General features: G+C 34.4%; 4 protein-coding genes and 1 pseudogene across 9 annotated transcripts; all 5 read right to left on the bottom strand.

The window, feature by feature from the left end:
* Window positions 1-3,240: 3,240 nt before the first annotated feature.
* Window positions 3,241-4,659, bottom strand: LOC114749612 (uncharacterized). Its single transcript, XM_028938133.1, has one exon. It carries the CDS (start codon window positions 4,657-4,659, stop codon window positions 3,241-3,243), a length of 1,419 nt encoding a protein of 472 aa, XP_028793966.1.
* A 17-nt stretch (window positions 4,660-4,676) lies between these two features.
* LOC114749611 (RNA polymerase II C-terminal domain phosphatase-like 4) lies at window positions 4,677-11,346 on the bottom strand (annotated as a pseudogene).
* A 2,141-nt stretch (window positions 11,347-13,487) lies between these two features.
* LOC114749579 (RNA polymerase II C-terminal domain phosphatase-like 4) lies at window positions 13,488-17,358 on the bottom strand. Of its 6 annotated transcripts, XM_028938089.1 has the most exons (10): window positions 17,173-17,259; window positions 17,052-17,087; window positions 16,825-16,970; window positions 16,280-16,356; window positions 15,972-16,087; window positions 15,582-15,762; window positions 14,627-14,916; window positions 14,217-14,402; window positions 14,103-14,141; window positions 13,488-14,020 (listed from the first exon to the last, which is right to left on the bottom strand). In XM_028938089.1, exons 3-10 carry the CDS (start codon window positions 16,968-16,970, stop codon window positions 13,727-13,729), a joined length of 1,329 nt encoding a protein of 442 aa, XP_028793922.1. In that variant the 5' UTR covers window positions 17,052-17,087; window positions 17,173-17,259; the 3' UTR covers window positions 13,488-13,726. The 6 variants fall into 6 exon arrangements, with proteins under 6 accessions (XP_028793922.1, XP_028793923.1, XP_028793924.1 ...); XM_028938090.1 differs by lacking the exon at window positions 17,052-17,087 and having other exon boundaries at window positions 16,825-16,932; window positions 17,173-17,358; XM_028938091.1 differs by lacking the exon at window positions 17,052-17,087 and having other exon boundaries at window positions 16,825-16,929; window positions 17,173-17,358.
* A 1,502-nt stretch (window positions 17,359-18,860) lies between these two features.
* Window positions 18,861-21,831, bottom strand: LOC114749596 (reticulon-like protein B21). The gene is made up of 8 exons (XM_028938116.1): window positions 21,811-21,831; window positions 21,612-21,714; window positions 21,418-21,492; window positions 21,181-21,325; window positions 20,585-20,654; window positions 20,249-20,314; window positions 19,639-19,761; window positions 18,861-19,212 (listed from the first exon to the last, which is right to left on the bottom strand). Exons 2-8 carry the CDS (start codon window positions 21,701-21,703, stop codon window positions 19,052-19,054), a joined length of 732 nt encoding a protein of 243 aa, XP_028793949.1. The 5' UTR covers window positions 21,704-21,714; window positions 21,811-21,831; the 3' UTR covers window positions 18,861-19,051.
* Window positions 21,764-22,823, bottom strand: LOC114749610 (uncharacterized). Its single transcript, XM_028938132.1, has 2 exons — window positions 21,973-22,823; window positions 21,764-21,870 (listed from the first exon to the last, which is right to left on the bottom strand). The coding sequence occupies exons 1-2, from the start codon at window positions 22,538-22,540 to the stop codon at window positions 21,764-21,766; spliced, it is 675 nt and encodes a 224-aa protein (XP_028793965.1). The 5' UTR covers window positions 22,541-22,823.
* Window positions 22,824-23,094: the final 271 nt, after the last annotated feature.

Below are 23,094 nucleotides of genomic sequence, written 5' to 3'. Positions count from 1 at the left end.
GGTATATATATCCAATTATGCTATTTTCTACTATTTTTTGTCTATAAGATACTGTTTAAAGTTGTATGATTAATGATGCAGATCTATTTTTTGGAGTATTTCCCACTGCTTAAAGCTGATGAGCATGAGCCTAGGGATGCAGTTGCGTTTTGGACTAATGAGAGGGTATGGAATATGTGTAAGAAAGAGAGTACAAGCTGTATGGGCATTTTGTATGAAGGAAGTGGTGTTGAAATGAGGACTAGGAAAGAGGAAAGAGCAACAATTGCCTATCTAGACCCGGTATAGAAATGATTATTATAATTATTGTGTTAGTTCTTGTTACGTCTGATACTTTGAATTGTTTTGTGTAGGAGTTGAAGGAGTTACACTCAACTTTGATGAATGCGATTGAAGAAAACCATAGAAGGCTCATTAGTGTAGTTGAGGAGAAACTCATGAAGGTACAACTAAAGAGGGAGAGACACCAAAAATCAGAGCAAAGGGTGCATGGACATGAAGAAAATGATGAAGATAAAGATGTACGATATGGAGATGATGAAAATATTCATGTGGAAGATGAGTTTATTGGAGATGAAGGGGATGAATCAAGTGCAGATTCTAAAGCTAAAAATGAGGAGGAAGAAGAAGCATCATACCAGGAAAATATCAATGTGGAAGATGTGTTTAGTGGAGATGGAGGGGATAGATCAAGTACAGAATCTCAAAATGAAGAAGAGGACCAAATTAAGCACAGAGATCAACCCCGGAGATCAATGAGGACTAAAAGGCCAACAATTAAGTCCCCTTGGGTTTTTTCAAAGCCGATTAAGAGGACAAAAACAAAGATGGATGAGAAGGACATCTTTTCCATCTTGGTCTCTCATACATGCACGATTGAAGAGGGTAAAAAGATATTGGTAGAAATGTATGATGACAGCTTGACTCGCGACAACCTTAGATGTTTGGGTGGTATTCAAAAAGTAAATAATAGGGTCAGTATCTTACTTGTGAAATGAACTTTTGATAATTGATATATTATCCCTATGAATATGAACATGTTTTTCATCAAACACAGGTGATGTCAATGGTGTGTAAAACATTAATGGGCGAAATGAAAACCAAGGGACAACTTAGGCGACACATATTTGATGCTGACTTCATGGTTTTTGATCTTATTCCATCACTTGTTTTAGTTTTTATCTTGTCATTTTTTTGTAATTAGATGATGTGCAATGTTTGTAGATGAAAATGTTGATCAACCCCTATGATTGGAAAGCATCAGACAATGAGAAGCAAATTTTGCCTACATATTTGGGATATAATTTAGGCGATTGTGACTTGATATTCGGTCCATCTCTTGTAGACAATCACTGGTTTTGTTATGTTCTTGAGGTGAGGACTATGAAGTTTTATGTATTAGATTCATTGAAAGGTCATGTAAATGACCAACATAAGAAGAAGCGGAAGAAATAGAGTATCACAGAAGATCCAAGGATCACTAGGGCGAAAGCATGTGTATGGATATTTTATGCCTTTATTAATTTTTTGATAATATATTTGTTTGAATAAGTTGTAGTCTAATTATTGAATTGATTGTGTTTGCAGAGAGATAGATTCCATGATATTATTAATTTAGTTAAGCCTGAGCTGATTAGAAAGAAGCCAATGAGTGATATAATTTGGGCTGCTGTACCACAACAAAATAATCTGTACGTGTTATGATTTACATCATTTAACAGATATTTTGCATGTGGTTATGAGTAGAAGAATTAATACTTTTTATTGGTTTATGTGTGCAGTAGAGATTGTGGTGTCCATGTGTTATATTGGTTGAGATCGTGGGACCCATCCGCTGTATTAAATTACACAGACGTACAATTATGGACTTGTAATGTTGATTTGATTTTATAATGTGTATGTTACTTGGTAAATTAACATGTAATTTTCACTCGTATGCAGGAAGAAATTTCCAAGTTTAGGAGGGATCTTTTGTCAGTGGCTTGTCAATCATCATGAAAATTCAAAACGTGAAGATGCTATAAAGTTGCTTTCAAATCCAAAGAACCCGTTTCCTGGGAAAAGGAGGCGTTTTGGAATGTAGGATGTAGGGGTTTGTCTGTGTGTATGCTGATAGGTTAGGTGGCAACGTTTTGAAGTATTTGAAGTTGATAGCTTTGTTTAGGAGCCACTTTGCCTTGTATTTTTGTCATTTTTCTCTTGGAATTATTGGATTGATATATTGTTTTGCTGTAGTTTTTTAGATGCCACATAGTATATAAAAATTAACATGTTCTATTTCATAGTTAACAAGTTTAAGTTCTAAATTAACAATTTATGGTTACATAACATACCAACAATTAAGTTCTAAATTAACATATTCTATTTTACAGTTAATATGTTTCAATTCTAAATTAACAACTTTATGTCTTCATGACACACTCACAATAAGTCTTTTGCTAAAATTTGATCACAATAAAACCTTGAAAAATAACAAGTTCAATTACGTTGTTAACAAGTTTAAGCTCTAAATTAACAACTTCCTTATCCTTGTAGCATACTTGCAGTAAGTATTGACAAAAAACCATATTACATTATATCGTTGAAAATTAACACGTTCTCTTTCATAATTAACATATTTCAATTCTAAATTAACAACTTCATGTTTTCATGACACACTCGCAATAAGTTTTTCACCAAAACTTGATCACAATACAACCTTGACAAATAACAAGTTCAACTACGTAGTTAACAATTTTCCTATCTCTATAGCACACTTGTAGTAAGTATTGACAAAAACCATATCACACTGCATCCTCGAAAATTAACATGTTCGATTTCACAATTACCATGTTTCAATTCTAAATTAACAACTTTATGTCTTCATGATACACTTGCAATAAGTCTTGGGCTAAAACTTGATCACAATAAAATCTTGACAAATAACAAGTTCAATTACATATTAACAAGTTTAAGTTCTAAACTAACAACTTCCCTATTCCTATAGCATACTTGCAATATGTTTTTGACTAAAAAAATTTCAACATGGGTTTGGATTTTTGCACGTCCTTCTTGTGCGACCAGCTTCATGGCATGTTCCACAGTAGTAAGTCTTCTTATTTTGGAATTGTGATTCACGTCGCTTAATTCTTGGCCGTCCAGGAGGTCGACTTGTGCGGGGTGGTTGGAGGAAGGTTTGGCCTAAAATATTTTCCATCCTATAGTCATTAATATCTGGCATGTCAATTGTCACAACTGGAATCATGCTCCGATTATAAATCTTTTGTTGAGATTAATTTTATAGCATTCCTCAACATAATCATACACATTTCCATGGGCAAGCTTGATGGCTGCACAAGCATGTGCACATGGAATCCCTGACATTTGCCATGCTCCACAGCTGCATTCATGTAAACCTAGATCAACTTCTAAGTCTCCATAAGCTGTATGAACACATGCCCTATTCCCTCCATAAGATACAGGAAACATGTGCTCAGTTCTCATCACATTTTCCATCAATACAGCCTCGATGTTTGGCCCAACACCATTCCTCCACTTACTGATTGCCATGGCTGATGCGTGCATCTTCTTTGCTACTTTTTCTCGATGTTCATGGATTAACTGTGCAACATTATGCCTTCTTTCCTTCACCATCCATGCATTGAATGACTCAGCAATATTAGTTGTTATATTATCCCATCGTTTAAATGGGAATTGACTTAAAGCCCACCTATCAATATCACCATGATTCACAAGCCATTCAAATAACTCTTGAGACATATCCCTCATATGTCCTATTGCCTTATCAAACTCAGTTTCAAGTCTTGCATAAGCAATATCATCAAGCAACTTTAGTGCATCAACCTTACTCTTAGCACTTGTCCTTCCCCTTCCTCTATTTATTTTCAACCATTCTGAACTAAAGTTTTCCTTCACATGGCAATAGCAAAATGCATGTCTATCACTACCAAATATGACTCGTACAGCTCCTATTATAGCATTATGACGGTCTAAAACTATGGTCAGCTCAATTGACCCTGTTATCTGTCTAATCTTGGATAAAAACCATGTCCAGTCCTCTAATATCTCCCCATTCACAATAGCAATTGCAAATGGTAGTAACTCATTGTCTGCATCATATGTGGAGGCTGACAACAAGGTTCCTTTATATGGGCCACTTAAATGAGTACCATCTATATATAATATATGTCTTGCCCCAACCAAGAACCCCTCAATACAACAACCATATGCTATAAAAACACGCTCAAATATGTAATTGTTTGAAGCTTCCCATTCAGCAACTGTTGTCGAATCACTTTCCTTTAGTCGTTGACATATCCATGGTATAAGCATATAAGATTGATCTGGTCTGCCTTGAATATCCTCCATTGCTTTTAATTTAGAAGCATATGCTTGTTTATATGTCAGATTTACTCCATATTCTCTCTGTAATGTCTTCATAATTTCACTAGGGCGCTTATCTATGTGTGATCTTACATCTTCAATAATAATAGATAATGTTAGAGCAGCTCTTCCCCCATGGTTTACTTGAAGACAATCTTGTGCATGGTGAATATGCTCATTATTGAATCGCGTCACATGAAGGAAAGGGGTATTCTTTCCTACTGCATTTGCAGTTATCTTCCAAGGACATCCTTCGATTTTACATTTCACAGACATTCTTTCTTTGTTATTCCTCACAAACTTGTATTGAAACTTGTTAGCAATACTATATTTGTGTAGAAAGCATCAGCGTTCGGAAAGATTTGTGATAAGCCTGAAAATATCTCTTTCCATTTCAATGAGTTCAACTCAGGAAAAGGTGTGGGTGCACTTTGTACTCCACATGGTGTGCTACTAGGTCCCCCACAGCTTTCATAAGTAACACCATTTTGATGAGATGCAAGTTCAGGTTCATTATTGAAATTTCTTGGAGAAAAAGAGCTTTGTTCTGGCTGCCTCACGCTTGTATGCATGCTGCATTATATGACCACAACGTTTGTTATTTTATTAACAAGAATATTCTAACAAATAACAGCTTATTTTTTTGAGAAAAACAACTAACTTACATTTGTGGATCACCACTTGCTTCTTCTGCATTGCCATTCCTTTTACATGCTATATAGACATGACCACTCCTCTCATTATATTGAAAAAGATTTGCAAGTTCCTCATCATCAACAAGATCTATTAGAGTCTTCTGATCAAAAGACACTGTGTATTTCATCTCACTATTATTAATGTCATTTCCAATACTCTCATTTCTTCAAGTGTCATACCCTCTCTTATGTTTCTTACCCTAACACTCCCCCCATCATATTGAATTTCACCTTCAAGATTCTTGACAAATTGTCCACCAACATGAAAATAACAAAATAATCCTTTTGCTAATGTTAATCCTGAAGTAGATGCCATTTTTTATGCCAACCTGCAATAAAAAAGGGACTACTAACTAGTCATAATCATTATCAATTTTTTCGATTAACAAAATATAATATAAATTTTTTTCAATCAACAAAATAGAATATGGCTTCTGAAATTAACAACTTTTACTTAGATCTTAACATGTTTCACTTAGCTATTAGCACTAATGTGTCTCTCATAACCATGATAATTTCCACCTTTTACAATCAATATAACAGAACCTACCTTCAAAATTTATTAACTTCAACTTAGATTTTAACACATTTCACTTAGCTATTGACATAAAACATAGCCCTTATAGTTATGATCATGATCACTTCTTACAATAACATAACATAATCCACCTTCAAATTTTAACAACTTCAAATCATGTTTTAACACGTTATACTTAGCTATTAACAACATACACAACCCTCATAGCATTTTTCTATTAAACTTTTACGATCAAGCAAATATAATCAGTCATCATGCATATCTATTCATTGTAAACGCTGCATCACACAGATACATCAACCTTCCTACTCATCCTAAAAGCAACACTCCGTACTCTCATTTAGCTATTTTTATGATGCACTTCTTATTGTACGGCAAATTTTCCTTCCTCCCCTACAAAAACCCCATCGCCCACAATCCATACTAAGAAAAGGAAGGACCAAGATAGCATGATGAAATTTTCAGGATTAAGATGAAAAGACTTAATATAAAAAACTAACTTACCTTTGCTTTCTTGTTTGATTTTTCGACTTTGGAATGATAGACGTCAAGTTCGCTCCTTCAGAACTCTTACGTTAGGCAGGAGTGATAAATAATATACATCTCTTTAGGTTTATAATAAAAGGACATTACAGTAATTTTATTAAATTTTTAAATCCTTATTTGGGCTATGCAACCTAATTAGGAATTAATGAAATTTAATAGCCCAAATGGGGATTTGGGTTATTAAACCGTCTTTTTAAGGGATTTTCCCAAACTTTTAACACGTATAACTATTATAAGGATTATTTTAAAAAAATAGATAAATAGGAGAGACAAAACAGTTTCGTATCTTATATTTAGAATCAAATTAAATGTCAAACCAGTTCTTATATTAAGAACATAAGGTAATGTTAACATAGGCCCATGACGAACTAACACATAGTTTAGCTGGTAAAGAGCTAGCTTAATCAGATGTCTCGTGTCCAAAGTTTAGTTGGTATAGAGCTAGCTTATTAATCAGATGTCTCATGTCCAAGGCTTATTTATGCAGTTGTGTTAAATATTTGTTGGGAGAGCTTGCTGCCTGCAAAAGTTTTACTCGGCTGAGACAGAACTCTTAATGCATGCTAAGTACTATTGCAAAAAAAAAAAAGGAGAAAGAAAAGCAAAATATATTGAACATGAATGGCTAAGTTGGGAAGCGGGTTGTATTAGTTTAATTAGAAGTTTTATGTTCAAATTCTAAGTATACATTTACATTAAATACTTGTTGGGAAAACCTGCTGCCCACAATAATCCCACCTTGAGATCAGTGAAAACCCTAGATTCTGAGTACTATTGTAAAAAATATCAACGTGCATATACATTGAGTAGAATACATTTATATTCCTTTCATTTTTATCTTAATTACAAAAATCTTTCTTCTATTTTTAAAATTTATATTTAATTCTCTCAGGATATTCCAACGAGTAATTATAACATGAAAAAAAATATAGCAGTATGAGAATCATATAATGAAAATAAAACTGGTTACCAAGAATTATTTATGGGAATTGAAATGGTGGAGAAACATGCAATATGATAAAATATTATTGCATTTCATTTCTGTAATCATCCCAGCACATTTTTCTCACGCCACAATTTAGTCACGGTTAAAACGCATGCTTTAATTAATTAATGATTGCTTAAAATTGAGGTCATTAATTAGCAATGAATTAATGAAGAGATATTATTTTTATTATTAGTTTGCATTTTTGAATAGTTTGGGTGGTTTTGGTGAGATTTCAATCTCTTTATCATTACTTGCAGCTGCTGGTCCATGCTCCACCACTTGTCACATCTTCATCAGTCGAACCAATTTTTACTTACCAATTTCCAGTCATAGAAAATACTCTAATTAATTAAAATAAAAAGAAATTGATGAAAAAACAGTGGCTAATATTCTCCGTTTAATATGAATGGTTTCAAATTAAACATTAATAAACATAATTGGCTGTCTGATTATTCAATATGCACACATGTCTCTATTCTTTCAATTTTGTGTGACATAAAGTTAGAAAGAGAATTGACGGCCTAAAGCAAAAGCTTCAAAAGAGAATTAAAGGAATCTTTATAATTGTGTGTGTGTGTGTTCTTTCAGGTTATGACTCAGGACATAGAGATTAAGGAATCCTTAATAAATATAAAATGTTGTGTTATATTACTGACTAAAATAACATGCTCTAATTGCATCTCTTAATTTAAAGGAGATAATGGAAAATGAAATAAACATAAGAAACTGTAAAAGGTGAAAAAAAAAACAGATAATAAGAAATATATGATTACTAAATGAGGCTATAATTTTTTTTTTTGAAAAAATTAATCATACCTTACTTTGGATTTCTAAAACAAGACAAGTTTTTGAAAATAAAAAACATAAGAAATATGGAATATATGAAACAATCAGATGTATACAAGAACTTCTATAAATAGTAGTAAAATCATGTTAGTGTTTTACACGAATTCACAATTTTATTGTTTTAAAAAAAGCTTATTATCAAACCTTCCGTCACTATTTGATCCTACAACGGCAACGATATTATTAGCTCAAATACTCCTTTTTTTTTTACCCTGAAAACTGATAAAATGGGTAGAAAAACAATCTCATTTAAAAATTTTATTAGTCAAAAGAACCTAATGTGTTTTTATACATAGAAAATATTGGTATTATGCAAGATTTCATATTAAAAAAAAACTAGTACTCCAATTCAGATCTTTGTAGCTAATAAAATTTTCAAACAGGAACTCTTCACTAATATTTTCAAAGAAAAATATTGTTTATCATTTTCAGGAGGTAATATCTCAGCTCGAAGTTTTAATTTGAGATGATAACAAAGAAAAGACATACAAATAAAGCAAACCAAGATACCTTTAAATTCTTGGGATGTTATAGGACCATTTCAACAATGGAAAGGGATGTATAACCGAACAAATCCAGACAGCAACTCTTCACACCCACACACATCACTTGAGACAACAAAATTGGTTAATAGATACATGTGACTTTGTGGCTGTGGATAAAACTCAATAAAGCCTAAAAAATAGTGGAATTAAATCTACATACTACGGTGGCAAGCGGTATTAATGCCCAAAAAAGAAGAAGAAAACAACGGCAATTTGATCTTCTTTCGTCTGTTTCTGATTGGACTGAGTTAATTCTTGAGACAAATTAAGGCTGGCTCCAGATTTAGTTTGCCTAATTTTCATTTTAAGAATCCTATGGCCTAGCCCAACCCAATCTAGAATTTTGGGCCAGGTCAACCCTAGCTTAGGCCCACATGGTGTAAATTTGAACCCAAATACTCTATCTAGTACGATTTTTTTGGAATCAAACTCATGGCTTTACATTTATTAGAAAATTTTTATGTCATTAAGATAAAGCCATTGGCTAAATAAAAACAAACATAATTTGATCAACATGCAGCTTCCCCTAAGAAAATATCATATTCACACAATGGACATTATGTATATAATTGAATTCAAAATATTTTTATAGGACCCATCACCGTTTATTTCTCACATAATATATTATATTGACTCAATTAACCTCCCTATTAGCTATGTATAATAGGATTTAGTGGGATTGATGAATGTTAAGTTGTTAACAATTGGTTGTTAAGTCTGAGGGATCAAAGTTACAAGCAAACTACATCAACAACGACCCAAAAAAAAAAAAAACAGTTTAATACATTGGAAAAGACGGCCCCCAATGGCTTTTTCTTGAGGGAGAAGTTATTCTCAGGCTGCTTCTGCCATAAATAGGTTGCAGCCTCTGGAATGAGCCAAAAACTTGTCCTCCTTCACTGCTCAACGTGCCTTCTCTGTTCCCACGTCAGGTCCAACCACACGTGTCACTGAGAAGGCAACTTCTGTCAAACATATGGCACCCATCTGTTCTGCTATCTTCTGAAGAGCCGGTAACATAACATGAACAATTCGACTGAATACGAGCACGCATCCCTTCAAGACATCACTTTTAAGAGTTCTCAAAACCTGAAAGAATTTTTAAGTTAAAAGAATCTCCACCATCGAAATCTAAAAGGCAAAACACAGTTAAATAGGAACAAACATGAATTACCTGCCTCACATCTCGGTCTGGAAGATCTTCTTTAAGTTCTTACAAAAGGATCCCCAGCTAAACCCAGTTCAGCATAGATCGGAAATTACCAAAGATTTAAAGAATGAAAGTGACATACATCAAAGGATGTATGATGAGCTTGCTTGAGAACATTAAGAATTCTTGCGAGTACTCCATCAGATTCACATTCATCACTCCTTGACTCAGCAAGAGATCGGCAATTGAAACCAAACTGCCGCCAACTTGAAGCAAAAAAATGATATCTTTCCATCAGTATCAAATTATCCTTATGTTTCATCCATGCCTGCAAGTAGTAGACGATTTTCATGTAGATAGAAAAATAGTTTTACCCCGTAAAAACCAACTAACCAACTCAAAATTGGGAGTGAATTGAAATGAACTTGCATTTTCTGTATCATCAAGAATGAGAGCACCACTTTCTTGGCCCAAGACAATATTAAGACCCTTTTGATGCTTTAGAGTGCCATCATCCCAAGAAATCACCTTAGAATGGAAATATTGTCCCTTTGGATCAAGCAGCTTAGCCATCTCTAATGCGTAGGCCCGATCACCCATGGTATATATGCACATTTCAAACATCTCACTCGCTTCTTTTAGAAATGTGCGCACCAAAGGCCTCAACTTGGTCATCATATGCATATAATCCAACTTGAAGAGGCTGCCTTTAGACACATCTATTCATTTCATCATGCAATGATTTAGAAAGGCGACATATATTTTTAAAAAAAGTGATGAAAATTGTTGTGAATACAGGTGGGTGTGTCAAAAGTAAAATCTCACGTTGCTCAAGAGAAGATTCAAATGTATCTAAATTATCTCATATTCTTAGGTTAGTGAATGGGTCTAAAAGAGAAGGAGGATCTCGCGCACAACATAAACGATATGAATATTTGATTAAAATAGTTTGAGGGGTGCTTTAGATGCACAAAAAAAAAGAAGCAATATATGTAAAGTTAATACATATTTCTTAGAAGTTAATATAATATTTCTTTCTAGAAATAGAGGTAATGCATAGAAAAGCTATGAGAACGATTCTGGGCTCAGCAAGCAAGGTAAATGAAGACAACAAGTAAGGGCCATCAAACTCACCCAAACTCTCTTCCCCAAATCCTTGTGAAGTAGGCCCGTGGATCGTCTCTCTGCCTTCAACTCTACGTCTTTTAATTCTGTGATAGTGCTTCCGATTCTAATTATAAGATATCATTTATAAATTACAAATGATATAATTAGGACTGGAGGTAGTAATTTATAAATCTGAAAATTTAAAAACCATAAAATTGATACAGTCAAGAAACTTTACTAAGTTTTGTCTTTAATATAATTGACTAAATAATAAATTTTATTGAATATAGACGGCCATAAGAAACCCTAACTCATTATTCGACGAGTTTTATATAGCGCAGAATTTTTGGTTAAATATATTGTGAAAACAAGAGCTCTTAAACCCTATGTCTCTTAGATTTATTTAGCAACCTGATAGTCTGAGACTCATAATGACTCCCAACGTCTTTATTACATGATGGCGAACTTGCATCGAGCGCAGAATCCAGATATGCAATAAAGTCATCGCTGCTGGATAAATTTACTGCAGAATCTGCCACGAGAATCATCTGAATGGAACGAAACAAATATGAAAAGACTGCCCAGTAGGATCTCTGGTCGGATTTTAAGAACTCACCTAAAGTTTAGACTACTAGAGTCTAATTAAGCATTTTTCAAGTGGGAAGCCCTTTATATAGTAGTGATGGGCAGACATGCTTTGAGAAAGCAAAATATTCGCAATATCCCATCAATAGATATAAGCTCTCTAATGATTAAATGCTTATTTAATCCATATGCATTACCATATGTATAAGAATAATACTACCGGTCCTTAATATAAGACCCTATTTGACTTTTATTTTGGTCTTAAATATAAGACTCCAATCCACTTTGTCTCTCATATTTATATATATTTTTTTCAAAGTAGTCCTTCTAATAATGATAGTTCTAGTCAATGTATTTGATTATAAGGATATTTTAGGAAAGACAACACCTATTTAGGACAAATAACTAACTCAACTTACTTCCTTAATCTCGTCAAACTAGTCAACTGGCTCTTATAATTAGGACCGGAAGTAGTATGAATTAAATTTTTTTTATTTAATTTATGTTATATTTAATCATGTATATAACCTTATTAAATATTCCGACCCATCCCAACTCATTAGGGACGGATCAATATGTTCTAAAATTCAAAATGAGTAGCTCATATGTATCAATATTTGTAATGAACATGCATTATAAAATGTGATGGTCAATAAATATTATTTAAATTGAAAGACAAAGAAACATGAGAAGTGATGGTCTCCACTATTTTTTATATATGCTAATAATAAAAATATATATAGTATTGATATATATATATAATACGTTTTAAGAGATTGAAAATGACAACACCATAATTCTCTCAAATTTTCTAGAGCATGCGCTTGGAATATATATATATATATATATATAATAAGGAAAATTGAGAAATGCTTCCAAAGTTGATGGTTACTTTATTAATTAATAATTTGTTATAAAAAATATTTTTGAATATGGCTAAGATCAAAGGAATCAATATAAATCAATATATTAGTATATATAGAAACATCATCTCAAATATGCTATCTCCAGTCCTAATTATAAAACCCCATTTATAGATTACAAACAGAATCTTATAATTAGGACCGGAGGTAGTATTATGCAATTTATTCTTTTTAGACTCCGCGAGATTCATCATCTAATTTATAATAATAAGAATGAGTGTATAATCTAATGATGAGGGGAAGAAGTTGAAGTAGAATAATAAACTATAGTTTTCTTCGATTTTTAATTTAGTCCTTATGGGTTTTCTCCTCTATATTAAATCATTTAATTTTACTTTGTTAACAAAATTAGGCTTTGTACACGGTCTAATAAATCTAATAGAGTAAAGTTATAGAGATTAATAGTGTTTTCCTTTTGTCATAATAGAAGAGATTAATGATGTTAAAAGAGTAAAATTAAATAATTTAATAAGGAGGGAAAAAAACACTTGGATACCAAATTAAAAATTAAAGAAAACTATAGGCATCTCAAGAATTGTTTTTCCTAAAATTGAGGTAAATGAGAATCGTGTACTTAGATTAAGAGATTGAAATAATTACTTTTAATTAAGAAACAATAGCAACCAATAAAAAGATCTTATGCCATCATCATCATTTTGCCAAGTGGGATATATATATATAATTTAGGATTTAATTACATATTGATTGACATTTCGATATCCTTTAAGTGAATTCGCGATCTGCTCATGTAAATAAATTTTAAATCGACGTTTTCAATATTAAAGAAACTACAAAAATATTTAGAACAATATTAAAAATTAGATGTGATGGGAACGAGGATATGGCAGATTATAGTACGTATTTCACCAAGTGGTAAAAGCATGTATTTCAACTTTTTTTTTTATAAATAATTTCTTAAAATCACTAGAATTTTGCTTTCAAAAACAAATCATTATATGATTCAATTTCGGATTCAACTTCCCCAATATAGTATTTTATATCCTCAAAGCTCAACATAAAATCTTAATGTGTTGAACCTCGTAATACTCAACCATAGTGAAATCAAGTCAACCTAAGCTACCAAACCAACACGCTAATGCCCAACACAGACCAATTATGGGACCCCACTCAATCCAGTCGACAGAATGTTTGGGGCCAACTAGACTTTAATTGGGCTGAAGGTTGAACTAAGTTTTGTTAAAGAAAGACATCTACAAAAACAAGCATGATTAATCAGCATACATCTTCCCACAAGAAAATACTGCATTGACTCCGTTAACATCCCCACTAGCTACGTGTGGTATTCAGTGGATTGATAAATGTTAATTTGTTAACAATTAGATCAAAACCTGGGGTTGCTATAATAACATCTAAGCAAACTACAAGAAAAAACAGTTTAACAGAGTGGAAAAGAAGGCCCCTATTGCTTCTTTTTGAGGGTGAAGTTATCCTCAGGCTGCTTCTGCCAAAAATAATTTGCAGCCTCTATCCATCTTGGATGAACCAAAAACTTGTTCTCCTTCACTGCCCAACGCGCCTTCTCTGTCCCCGCATCAGTTGCAACCACGTGTGTCACTGAGGAGTCAACTTCTGTCAAACATGTGGCCCCCATCTGTTCTGCCATCTTCCGAAGAGCCGGTAACATGGCATGAACTATCCGGCTGAATACGAGCACACATCCCTTCAATACTTCACCCTTAAGAGTTCTCAAAACCTGAAAGAATTTCTAAATTAAATTAGTTTCCACCATCAAAATGTAGAAGGCACAACCCACTTATGGGAACGACATAAACTACCTGCCTCACATCTCGGTCTGCAAGATCATCTTTAAGTTCCTACAAAAGGATCCCAGCTCCAATAGTTCAGCATAGATCAGAAATTACCACACATTGACAGAATGAGTAACATACCTCAAAGAACGTGTGATGGGCTTGCTTGAGCACGTTGAGAATTCTTGCGAGTGCCCCATCAGATTCACATTCATCACTCTTCGACTCGGTGAGAGATTGGCAATTGAAACCAAACTGTCGACAACTCGAAGCGAAGAAATGATATCTTTCCATCAGTATAAGATTGTCCTTATGCTTCATCCATGCCTGCAAGTAGTAAAAATTTTCCCTTAAGATAAGATAGTTTTACACCAAAAAAACAGCAGTATACTATAGCATAAAAGGGCATTTCCCTCTTCTTTTTGGTTCTGTCATTGATTAGATTAATTAATTATAAAACAAGTAAAACATTCAATAAAGGACAACCACCCATTCATTAAAACATGACAATTAAACAAATCAAAATTGCAAGTGAATTGGAATACACTCACATTTTCTGTATCATCAAGAATAAGAACGGCAGTTTCTTGCCCCAGGACAATATCAAGACCCTTCTGATGCTTTTGAGTGCCATCGTCTCGAGAAATCACCTTAGAATGGAAATATTCTCCCTTTGGATCAAGCAGTTTAGCCATCTCTAATGCATAGGCCCGATCACCCATGGTATATATGTACATTTCAAACATCTCACTCGCTTCTTTTAGAAATGTGCGCACAAAAGGCCTCAACTTGGTCATCATATGCATATAATCCAACTTGAAGAGGCTGCCTTTAGACACATCTATTCATTTCATCATGCCAAGATTCAGAAAGGCAAGATATATGAAAAACAAAATATAAAAAGTGATGAAAAGACTGGGACACAAGATGAAATGAAATAATGGAAGGGTGTCAAAAGATAAATTTACACAATTAAGATGTTCACAAATTTGGCGCATCCCACTTTATCAAACTACAAATTCAGTATAACATGCTAATGAATATTCATAAGTTCTGTTTTTCTATGTGATGGATGCCAATCATCATCTGTATGGGAGAAATACCCTCAGGTCTCAATAAAAAATGGTGTCCTCAGTTTCTGATCGCTCACCAAGCTTATTGGACAAAATTTTTCAAAGTGATACAATTATCAGAATTGTACACAGACTGGATGAGTATATTGATCTCAATGCACTCAGCACCTAAATTAAAAACGGCACATTCGTTCTTCTACCATTCTGTCCTAGCAATATCAAGGTCACCAACAAATAAAATGGCTGAAATATATCAAGGCTTCTTCAATGTTATAATGAGAAATACAACCAGCAAGGTAGATTGCTTGATACTCAATAGAAACAGTAAAGGCAGAAGAAAAAGAAAATTCTTCATCATGCATAGATAAAACCAGTATATACAAATAATATAAACAATAGTTGTCAGAGGCAAGAACACAGTCAACATAATAACCTGCCAGAGAATCTGCCTGGTTCAGTAAATACACCTCTTCTGAGTTCAAATCAACAAGCTGAGTAGAGTTCAGCAAAGTGTGATCCAAATCAAGAACTAAGTACAGCTTTTTATGGCGCAATAAATTCTTCATGTCTGTATTGCGCAATCTAGAAATTTCGTCATTATAAAGTCTCAATCCCTGTAAATTCAAAAAAAATTTCCACCATAGTTATTGATCAATGAATGACAGTTCAACTAAGACCGGTTAGATAGACTTTCCCTTGAATGTTAATCACAAGCCATAACCATCGGCTAATCAAATCATGAAATTTTGTCATGATCAACAATAACAATTTGTTCAGTGTAGCAACATTTCACCCTAAAAAGTAAAATTTAGATTATCCATACCTTATGTATGTACCCAAATGTCACGCCAGCTTCCCCATCTAGTTTCTGTCCACAACGTATACACATATCTCCAAACGAACCAGGATGTGTACATGCATCTTCCTTCACAGTCACCTCTGTGACAACAATCAACAAAAAAGGGAAAAAACCTCCAAGTCATAAGATTTCTGAGCAAAAGTGACCAAGTTGTAATCTAAAAGTAACGCACAGAAAAACTCCAGGAGGTCAGATTTTATTGTGCTTACAATGAGAAGGATTCTGGGCTCAGCAAAGTAAATGAACAGAACAAATAAGACCATCAAACTCACCTAAACTCTCCTCCACGAATCCTTGTGAAGTAGACCCCCCAGCCTCCCCTATGCCTTCAACTTTACGTCTTTTAATTCTGCATCAGTTTATAAACTTATGAATTGAAGCAGAAATCAATGTAATTTGACAAAAACGTAAAATAGAAAAACCAGAAAATTGACACCAGGACAAAACTTAGGAGAAACTATTTTGGATACTTGTTATCAGGTTCTATAATAAAAACATAACAAACAACAATGCGATTGGTATCACAATATTAGGTTTTCATTGGAGAAGAAAACCTAATAGCATACAGTCAAGAAACTTTATTAAGCTTTGTCTTTAATATCATTATCTCCCTAAAAAGCCAGGAGTATTAAAAAAGAATAATCACCATGCACATAGATGATCAGTATCACATATAACAAAATGAAACAGCTTGCAAGTAGAAAACCATGAAATAAGGTCCAAATTGCCACAGTACTCTAAATAAAATTGGACAAAGCTAAACAACAACTCATTCCAGTATCACAAATAGCAACATGAAACAGACTGTAAATAGCACCTGATAGTCTCAGATTCATCTTGATTCTCAGCTTCTTTACTCAATTGCGTAGCATCTGGTGAACTTGCATCTAGCGCAGAATCCAGATACGCAATAAAGTCATCACTGCTGGAAGAATTTACTGGAGAATCCGTCACAAGACTCATCTGAGTCATACCCACCCAATAAACCAAATTAGCAAGTGAAATTCAGAATTCAAGGTGAGTATTATGCTCGAAGGTGTGAACCTTTATTCACAATGTGTTATACATATCCTGCACATTCTAAACCAACAAGAATCCTAATTCAACGAACATTCATCATTGAGAAGTTTAAATCAGTGAGCATTATGGAAGAATGGAACATTACCTCCAACGACTGTGAGCGACGGTGAGAACGGTGAAGACGAGGATTTGGAGTTCACCTTTGTCAGTACCAACCACGGCGAAGACGAGCAGAGGGGGCTGCGACTGCGAGGACGACGAGGTGAAGGACGAGACCACTGGATGATTACTGGAGAGGAGGTGCCAAGGTTCTCCACTTGTGCTCTGCCAGAACTAAGGACGACCAATACAATCGCAGAGAGCGATGGTGAGGAAGGTGGGCGGCGGCGAGGATAGGGACGAGGCTGAGGGATGAGAAGTTTCTAGTTAGGGTGGGAAAGTCAGAAATCTCAAGAAAGAGAGAGAAAAGAGAACCCATACCTATCGAGTTGCCGAAGGCGTGAAATGGATGAGTTGAATGCCCTAAATTGCAGAAATCGGGGGGTGGCTCTGAATCGCCGATCTGGTCTCTGGGCCTCTCTCCGTCTTCGGTGGCTAGGGCGGGACGGTGGATGTGTTTTCTTTTTTGCGCCAAATGTCTAATCGCAATCTGTTTATTAATTTGTTCAAAATTGTAATTAGGACTAGTTTGAAATTTAAATTTAAATTTAAATAGAGCAAAATTTTAATGTTTTCAGTGCATTAGTCATTAGTGATGGTTATTAAATTAAAAAAAAATAGTGATTATCAAATAATTGATTTTATTATTCAGAAACGGTAGCATGTTCAGTAATGTTTAATGGGCGGATTTACATTCGCTTGTTCACACTGTCCAGCCCATACTTGCTGTTTTATTTTTTGTTCGAAACCATGGTGCTGGTAATGACACTTAACGTTTGGAAGACAAAATTGTTGAACATAAAAATAAAAGAGAAATCAACAAGTGTTGATCCAAATAAAAAGGATTTGTGCACCTTAAATATCATATCTTAGGTTCGATCTTTAGAATGGTGTGTATGGAACAAACACTGTTGGGAAGGGCCTCTACTATGGCGCTTGATAATATCTTGAAAGATTAGTCTATTATCATTTGAGTGGAAGAATATTGTGAGCACAAAAAAAGAATACAAAAAAAAATAAAAATAAAAGGGAAATCTAATCCTATCTTTATAGATATTTGTGTGTATACATGTAATATTACTGAATCAATCTATTTTCTTTTTTGGCAACGCACTAAATCAATCTATTTTCATTTCGTTTAATAAATTAATCTCCCCATTTGATGCTTACTACTTTCCAAAACAAACTAATTATTAACATGATTGAATATGGATGGTTATTTTCGTTTCAAAAACTACTAACATCAACAACTCCTTCTTCTGGTCCAAAAAAAAAAAAAAAACACCTTCAGGCAAAAATCTAGTGAAAATGAAAAGGTTGAATTGTTGCGTTCATCAATTAATTACATATAACTTATAAGAAAAATTAATTATATATACAAAAAATACGGATATCATATTTATAGGTTTCAGTTTTGACAGATACAGGCGTCTAAATTCTAAAACACTCATTGCAGTACCATATTACTTAATTATGACATAATAATAATTAAATTGTTAAATATTGGTTAACATAAAAACAATATTTTTCACATATGTTAATATCCATCTCGTTATAAACTGATGATCAGAAAATTGAATTCGCTTTTGGAAGCTATTTAATAAGTTAATATAATTAAGCAGTTACCACGGAACAACATTCTTTATGATAAAAGAATATAATATAACGTCTCCTAATTTCCTTACCCAAAATAACCCTCTAACTAACAAAAATTTACAGCGGGAAAAGAAAACACTGTGAGTTGCTATCACTTATCACTATCAGAAGCTGTGAGAGATTCAGATCCTGCTATCATGGTTGAATGAAGTACCTGAGATTGGAACACCACATTCAAAATGTGGGACCAACTCCGCCATGGATTGCCCTTAAAATGCTTTCTTGGGTTTATTTGTTTGAAGAAAAGTGGGTCCATGCCCTCCAACTCCAACTTCTTCACATGCTGCTTCTTCTTCTTCTTCCTCCCCCCATTCATCTCCTCCCATTTGATTTTGTTGATAATATCTTAATGCTACTATTAGCAGAAAAACTGCAAAATTCATAATATCAATCCATTACTCACTCAAAGCTAATGGATACAACAAGCAGAGGATACTAAATCATCTACTCATCACAATCAACCGTTTCTTACAACCTAAACAAAATAAAGGAGACTTCATGATATGCATTAAAGTCACAAGTCAGATGACGGGTATATTAATGCCGGTATGATTGCATAATTGAAGTTGTAAGTCAAGTTCACACATTCATTTGCCTCCCTTTGTACTCAGAGCTTTTGATTCTTAGATACGCCTGAAATGCAGTGTGATGTCAGATTTGGATCTCTAAAAATTATTAGAGATCAAATGAGTCACAAACACACTTTTATACCTTTTGTTAAGTCTTTCTATCATTTAAGCATCATTTGAACGTCAGAGTGCTTAAATTACATTAGAGGGAGTTCTTGTGCTCTTACCTGCCCAGATGCGAACAACGACTGATGACAAATTCCACACAAGGCCAAAGATGCCGATACCCGCTGCTTTCTTGTGACTACATGAATCCCAACCTTCCCTCACTCGCTTCACCCAAGAATTTGCTGCACAAATTTACGTTTCTCCATTGATCATCATCATCATCACCAAAACTACCTACTTATAAATATAATCCCCAATCATCATTATTCGGAAACATTATTACATGTTCTTCAATCAAAATAGTCCCACTGTAGGAATAGAAGATTTTTTTTTATGTTTATAGAGAAACTCAGAACTGCCGACATGGATAGATAGATACAGACAAAACGGCTTTGCCGTGGGCCTAAGAAAGAAGAACCAGTACACTGAAGAGTCAGACAGTACATTATGCACAATGAAGCACTGGTGACAATAATGTGTTGTGCCTTTTTACAACTTAAAGTTATAGAGTTAGAAATCGGACAGAAACATGTTTTTAAAGTGTTTTTAGGATCTACAAATAAATATGTAAAGAAATTTATCCTGATTTGTAAAAAAATGTGAGAAGTATTTTGAAGTTACTCAAATAATTTGACATCAGAGGTACATTATATTCAGTCAGGGGCTTACCGTATGAAGCTAACTGTGCAGAATAGAGAGAGTAAAGCTTTGGCGCCATAAAGACAACAAAGAAGCCTGAGGCAGAGAGCAAAACAAAATAAGCATATGTCAGTATGGCAGTGCAAGCGATGGAAAAAGAAAAAGCAACTTTGCGTAACCGAGTGAAATACTTGTGAGATTCATTTTCTTTTTGCTTACAGATGAAGTCAAATAGAGCAGAGAGTCTATGGGAATAGGCTTAGGCACCCCCACAACATTAACTTAATTAAGTAGTAGTAAGTACTTATATTCTGCATGAAGCTATGAACTCTATCCAGCGAAATTTGCAAGTTCATGGAAATTTACCGAATTTGGCCATCTTCCAAATAGTTATGGAGCTGCCCCATCTGGCTAAAACAAAGAGCAAAACTGCCATCTGTAATTCATTGTACAATATTAGAAAAATTACACTTGAGCTGAGGAGTGTAGGCTGCAAATTACTGTATAAAGACAAAAATTTAAACCGTGCAGGAAATTTACAGTTTATGATTTCAAACTAAAAATTTTTTAAGCCAAGATTTTGAGTAATTTTAAATTTTAAAGTCCTTCAATAAGAATATTTGTAACCTGAGGTCTTTAACTGTAATTTCTTCCCAAGAAATTTTTTTTTTGGAGAATACTCTTAATAATTACATCGAAATTTAAGCTCAATATAATAACAGAATAAAATAAAAACCAAGTATAATATGACAAAATATATTATTTTTAATAAAATAAATTCAATCAACTCAAACTATCTAGATTCAATTTCCACAAAAAAATTTCAAAGCAATAAATTAGACTATTCATGACTCATAAACAGAATATTTATTACAGTTTTTATGTTGATATAGACGATTTAAACGACCGCTCGTCTAACAAATTTGGATTAACATGTCTTAATTAATAATAGTAAAAATTACCTTCATGGTGGTACCAGGATCACCAGAAAAGAGGGCTCTGAGTTTTAACAGGAACTCGTTCAAATAAGGCAGAATCAGTTTTATTACCCAAATTGCTTCTTCCTCTCCCAATACATGATTTGTGCGATCAAAATTTATAACTCCCCTGATTATGAAGTTGAACCCCAGCAAAGAGAGTCAGATGGAATTTTATTCGTAAATTTCTGTCATCTATCATTTCTTCTTTTAGGTTATTACCTGCAGATGAAGGATCTGTAAAGGAAGATGACAGCGAGATGAGCAAGGCCAAGATAGGACATCACGGAAATAGAGCTGTAGAATCAACGATTAAAGTATGTCAGTTCTGGGCTCTGTTCTGAGACAACAGGAATATATGTAATCACAAGAAACATTAAAATAAATTTTGTGTACAGTGAACTTCTGTTTCTGACCTCACATTGATATCCTTTGGGTAAGAAGATGAGATTATGATGAACGTTCCAGTCCCAAAGACAAATGCTGATCTTGAGACCTCTCTCCACATGATTAAATCCACTGAGAAGTGAAAAATGCGTAGAATAATTGTCAGAAATTGAATGAAATTTTAACAAGTTCCAGTTCCATGGTTGTGAAATATAGATAGATCATCACCTAGACTCTGCAACCTGTTCTGGGTATGTGGAAGGCTATGGTGCTTCTCAGCCGTTGGAACTAATCAAGAGTAAGAATTAGTCAGCCTTGTAAGTGACAAGCACAGAAGCACCAAAAACAGATTGAAAGAACAAAAATGTATGTAAACCTGAAAGAACATACTTGAATGAGATTTGCTGAAACTGTTGTAAATTGTAGAATGCCTTTTAATTGGGGAAGATTGTCTCGCTGTACGAAGGATTGACACAGGCCTTTCATCATGTTGAAATCGCCTTTGGATCAGAACCTTCTTGTGTTGCGGTTCATTCACAGTCTTGAGCTCTGAAACATTGATTTCCTTCACATTCTCCTTCTCCATCTTCATCTCCTCATCTATTTCATCTCTTTCATCTGCTTCGTCGTCAATATCAGCAATAATGTCGCCATCAACTTTCACCGATAATTCAGGAGGATTTTTTACCACGCCTGCATTTACTGAACGGATTGAAATGCTCTTTTCTTGACACAAACCGAAATCCTTGCAAACCCCATTAGTCTTGTTCTTAGATTCATCTAGAACTTCGTCCGGTACTAATTTCGCCTTCCTGGGCACAATTGAATTCTCCGCATTTCCGTCACCTAGCCCATCGACATCCTCAACATTTTGATTAACAGATTCTGATTTCGACTTCTTCAGCTGCTTCGAATTTGTTTCCGGTTCCTCAGCGGATGTGGATCTTAGCTTTCTCATGAGAATGGGGCTTCCCTCGATTTTTTCCGCGGACGAAGAAATTTTCCTGGTAAGAATTGGGTTCTTCTTAATTCCATCTAAAGAAACACTAAGGCCCTTGCTCAGTTCATCGCAATTCTTGAGTGTCTCCGATGATCTTCGTCGAGCTACATGAATTAGATTCCTATCGAAACCCTCAGAGCTCTCCGATTTCCAGGTCTTCCTCTTCCCATTTGAGATTCTTCTCAATCTGCTCCTACCATCCCCTCCTTCTTCAGGACTTTCTTCTCCATTAAAGACCTTAACCCCCCTTTTACTTCGTCACTTTTCATCCTGCTCTCCACACCGACCCCGGCACCACACTACTTCTAGCCCCACCACCTCTTCTTCTCCCCACATCCATCTCTGTAACACTCTTCTCCTTCCCTCTCACTCCAATAACGATCAGTATTGTAATGGGACCAAGATGATGAACGGATATACGAAGCTTCCGGTAGAAGAAATGGCCGTACGTAGAGAGAGAAACAGAGAACCGTGTGGTAAGAGACAGCTCTGGTTTCACTTTCCTTCCTCTT

The sequence above is a fragment of the Neltuma alba genome, unplaced genomic scaffold, assembly GCF_004799145.2.
Source record: "Neltuma alba isolate B1F8T4 unplaced genomic scaffold, ASM479914v2 tig00006103_pilon, whole genome shotgun sequence".
Taxonomy (NCBI): domain Eukaryota; kingdom Viridiplantae; phylum Streptophyta; class Magnoliopsida; order Fabales; family Fabaceae; genus Neltuma; species Neltuma alba.
The sequence above is the reverse complement of the archived record's forward strand: the minus strand, read 5'-3'. Positions and strand labels throughout refer to the sequence as shown.

Bases quoted from the DNA above. Each gene is read 5' to 3' on its own strand.
- LOC114749610 (XM_028938132.1), bottom strand. From the start codon at position 22,540: ATGAGAAAGCTAAGATCCACATCCGCTGAGGAACCGGAAACAAATTCG. The intron at 21,871-21,972 runs GTATGTTCTTTC...ACTCTTGATTAG, and splicing joins TTTCAGCAAATCTCATTCAA to TTCCAACGGCTGAGAAGCAC.
- LOC114749612 (XM_028938133.1), bottom strand. From the start codon at position 4,659: ATGTCTGTGAAATGTAAAATCGAAGGATGTCCTTGGAAGATAACTGCA.
- LOC114749596 (XM_028938116.1), bottom strand. From the start codon at position 21,703: ATGTGGAGAGAGGTCTCAAGATCAGCATTTGTCTTTGGGACTGGAACG. The intron at 20,315-20,584 runs GTAAATTTCCAT...TCTCTGCCTCAG, and splicing joins TTGGAAGATGGCCAAATTCG to GCTTCTTTGTTGTCTTTATG. The intron at 19,213-19,638 runs GTAAGAGCACAA...TGAATTTTGCAG, and splicing joins CGTTGTTCGCATCTGGGCAG to TTTTTCTGCTAATAGTAGCA.
- LOC114749579 (XM_028938085.1), bottom strand. From the start codon at position 16,979: ATGACTCAGATGAGTCTTGTGACGGATTCTCCAGTAAATTCTTCCAGC. The intron at 16,357-16,824 runs GTGCTATTTACA...AAACTGATGCAG, and splicing joins GATGAATCTGAGACTATCAG to AATTAAAAGACGTAAAGTTG. The intron at 14,142-14,216 runs GTATGTTACTCA...ATCCTTTTGTAG, and splicing joins CCCATCACACGTTCTTTGAG to GAACTTAAAGATGATCTTGC.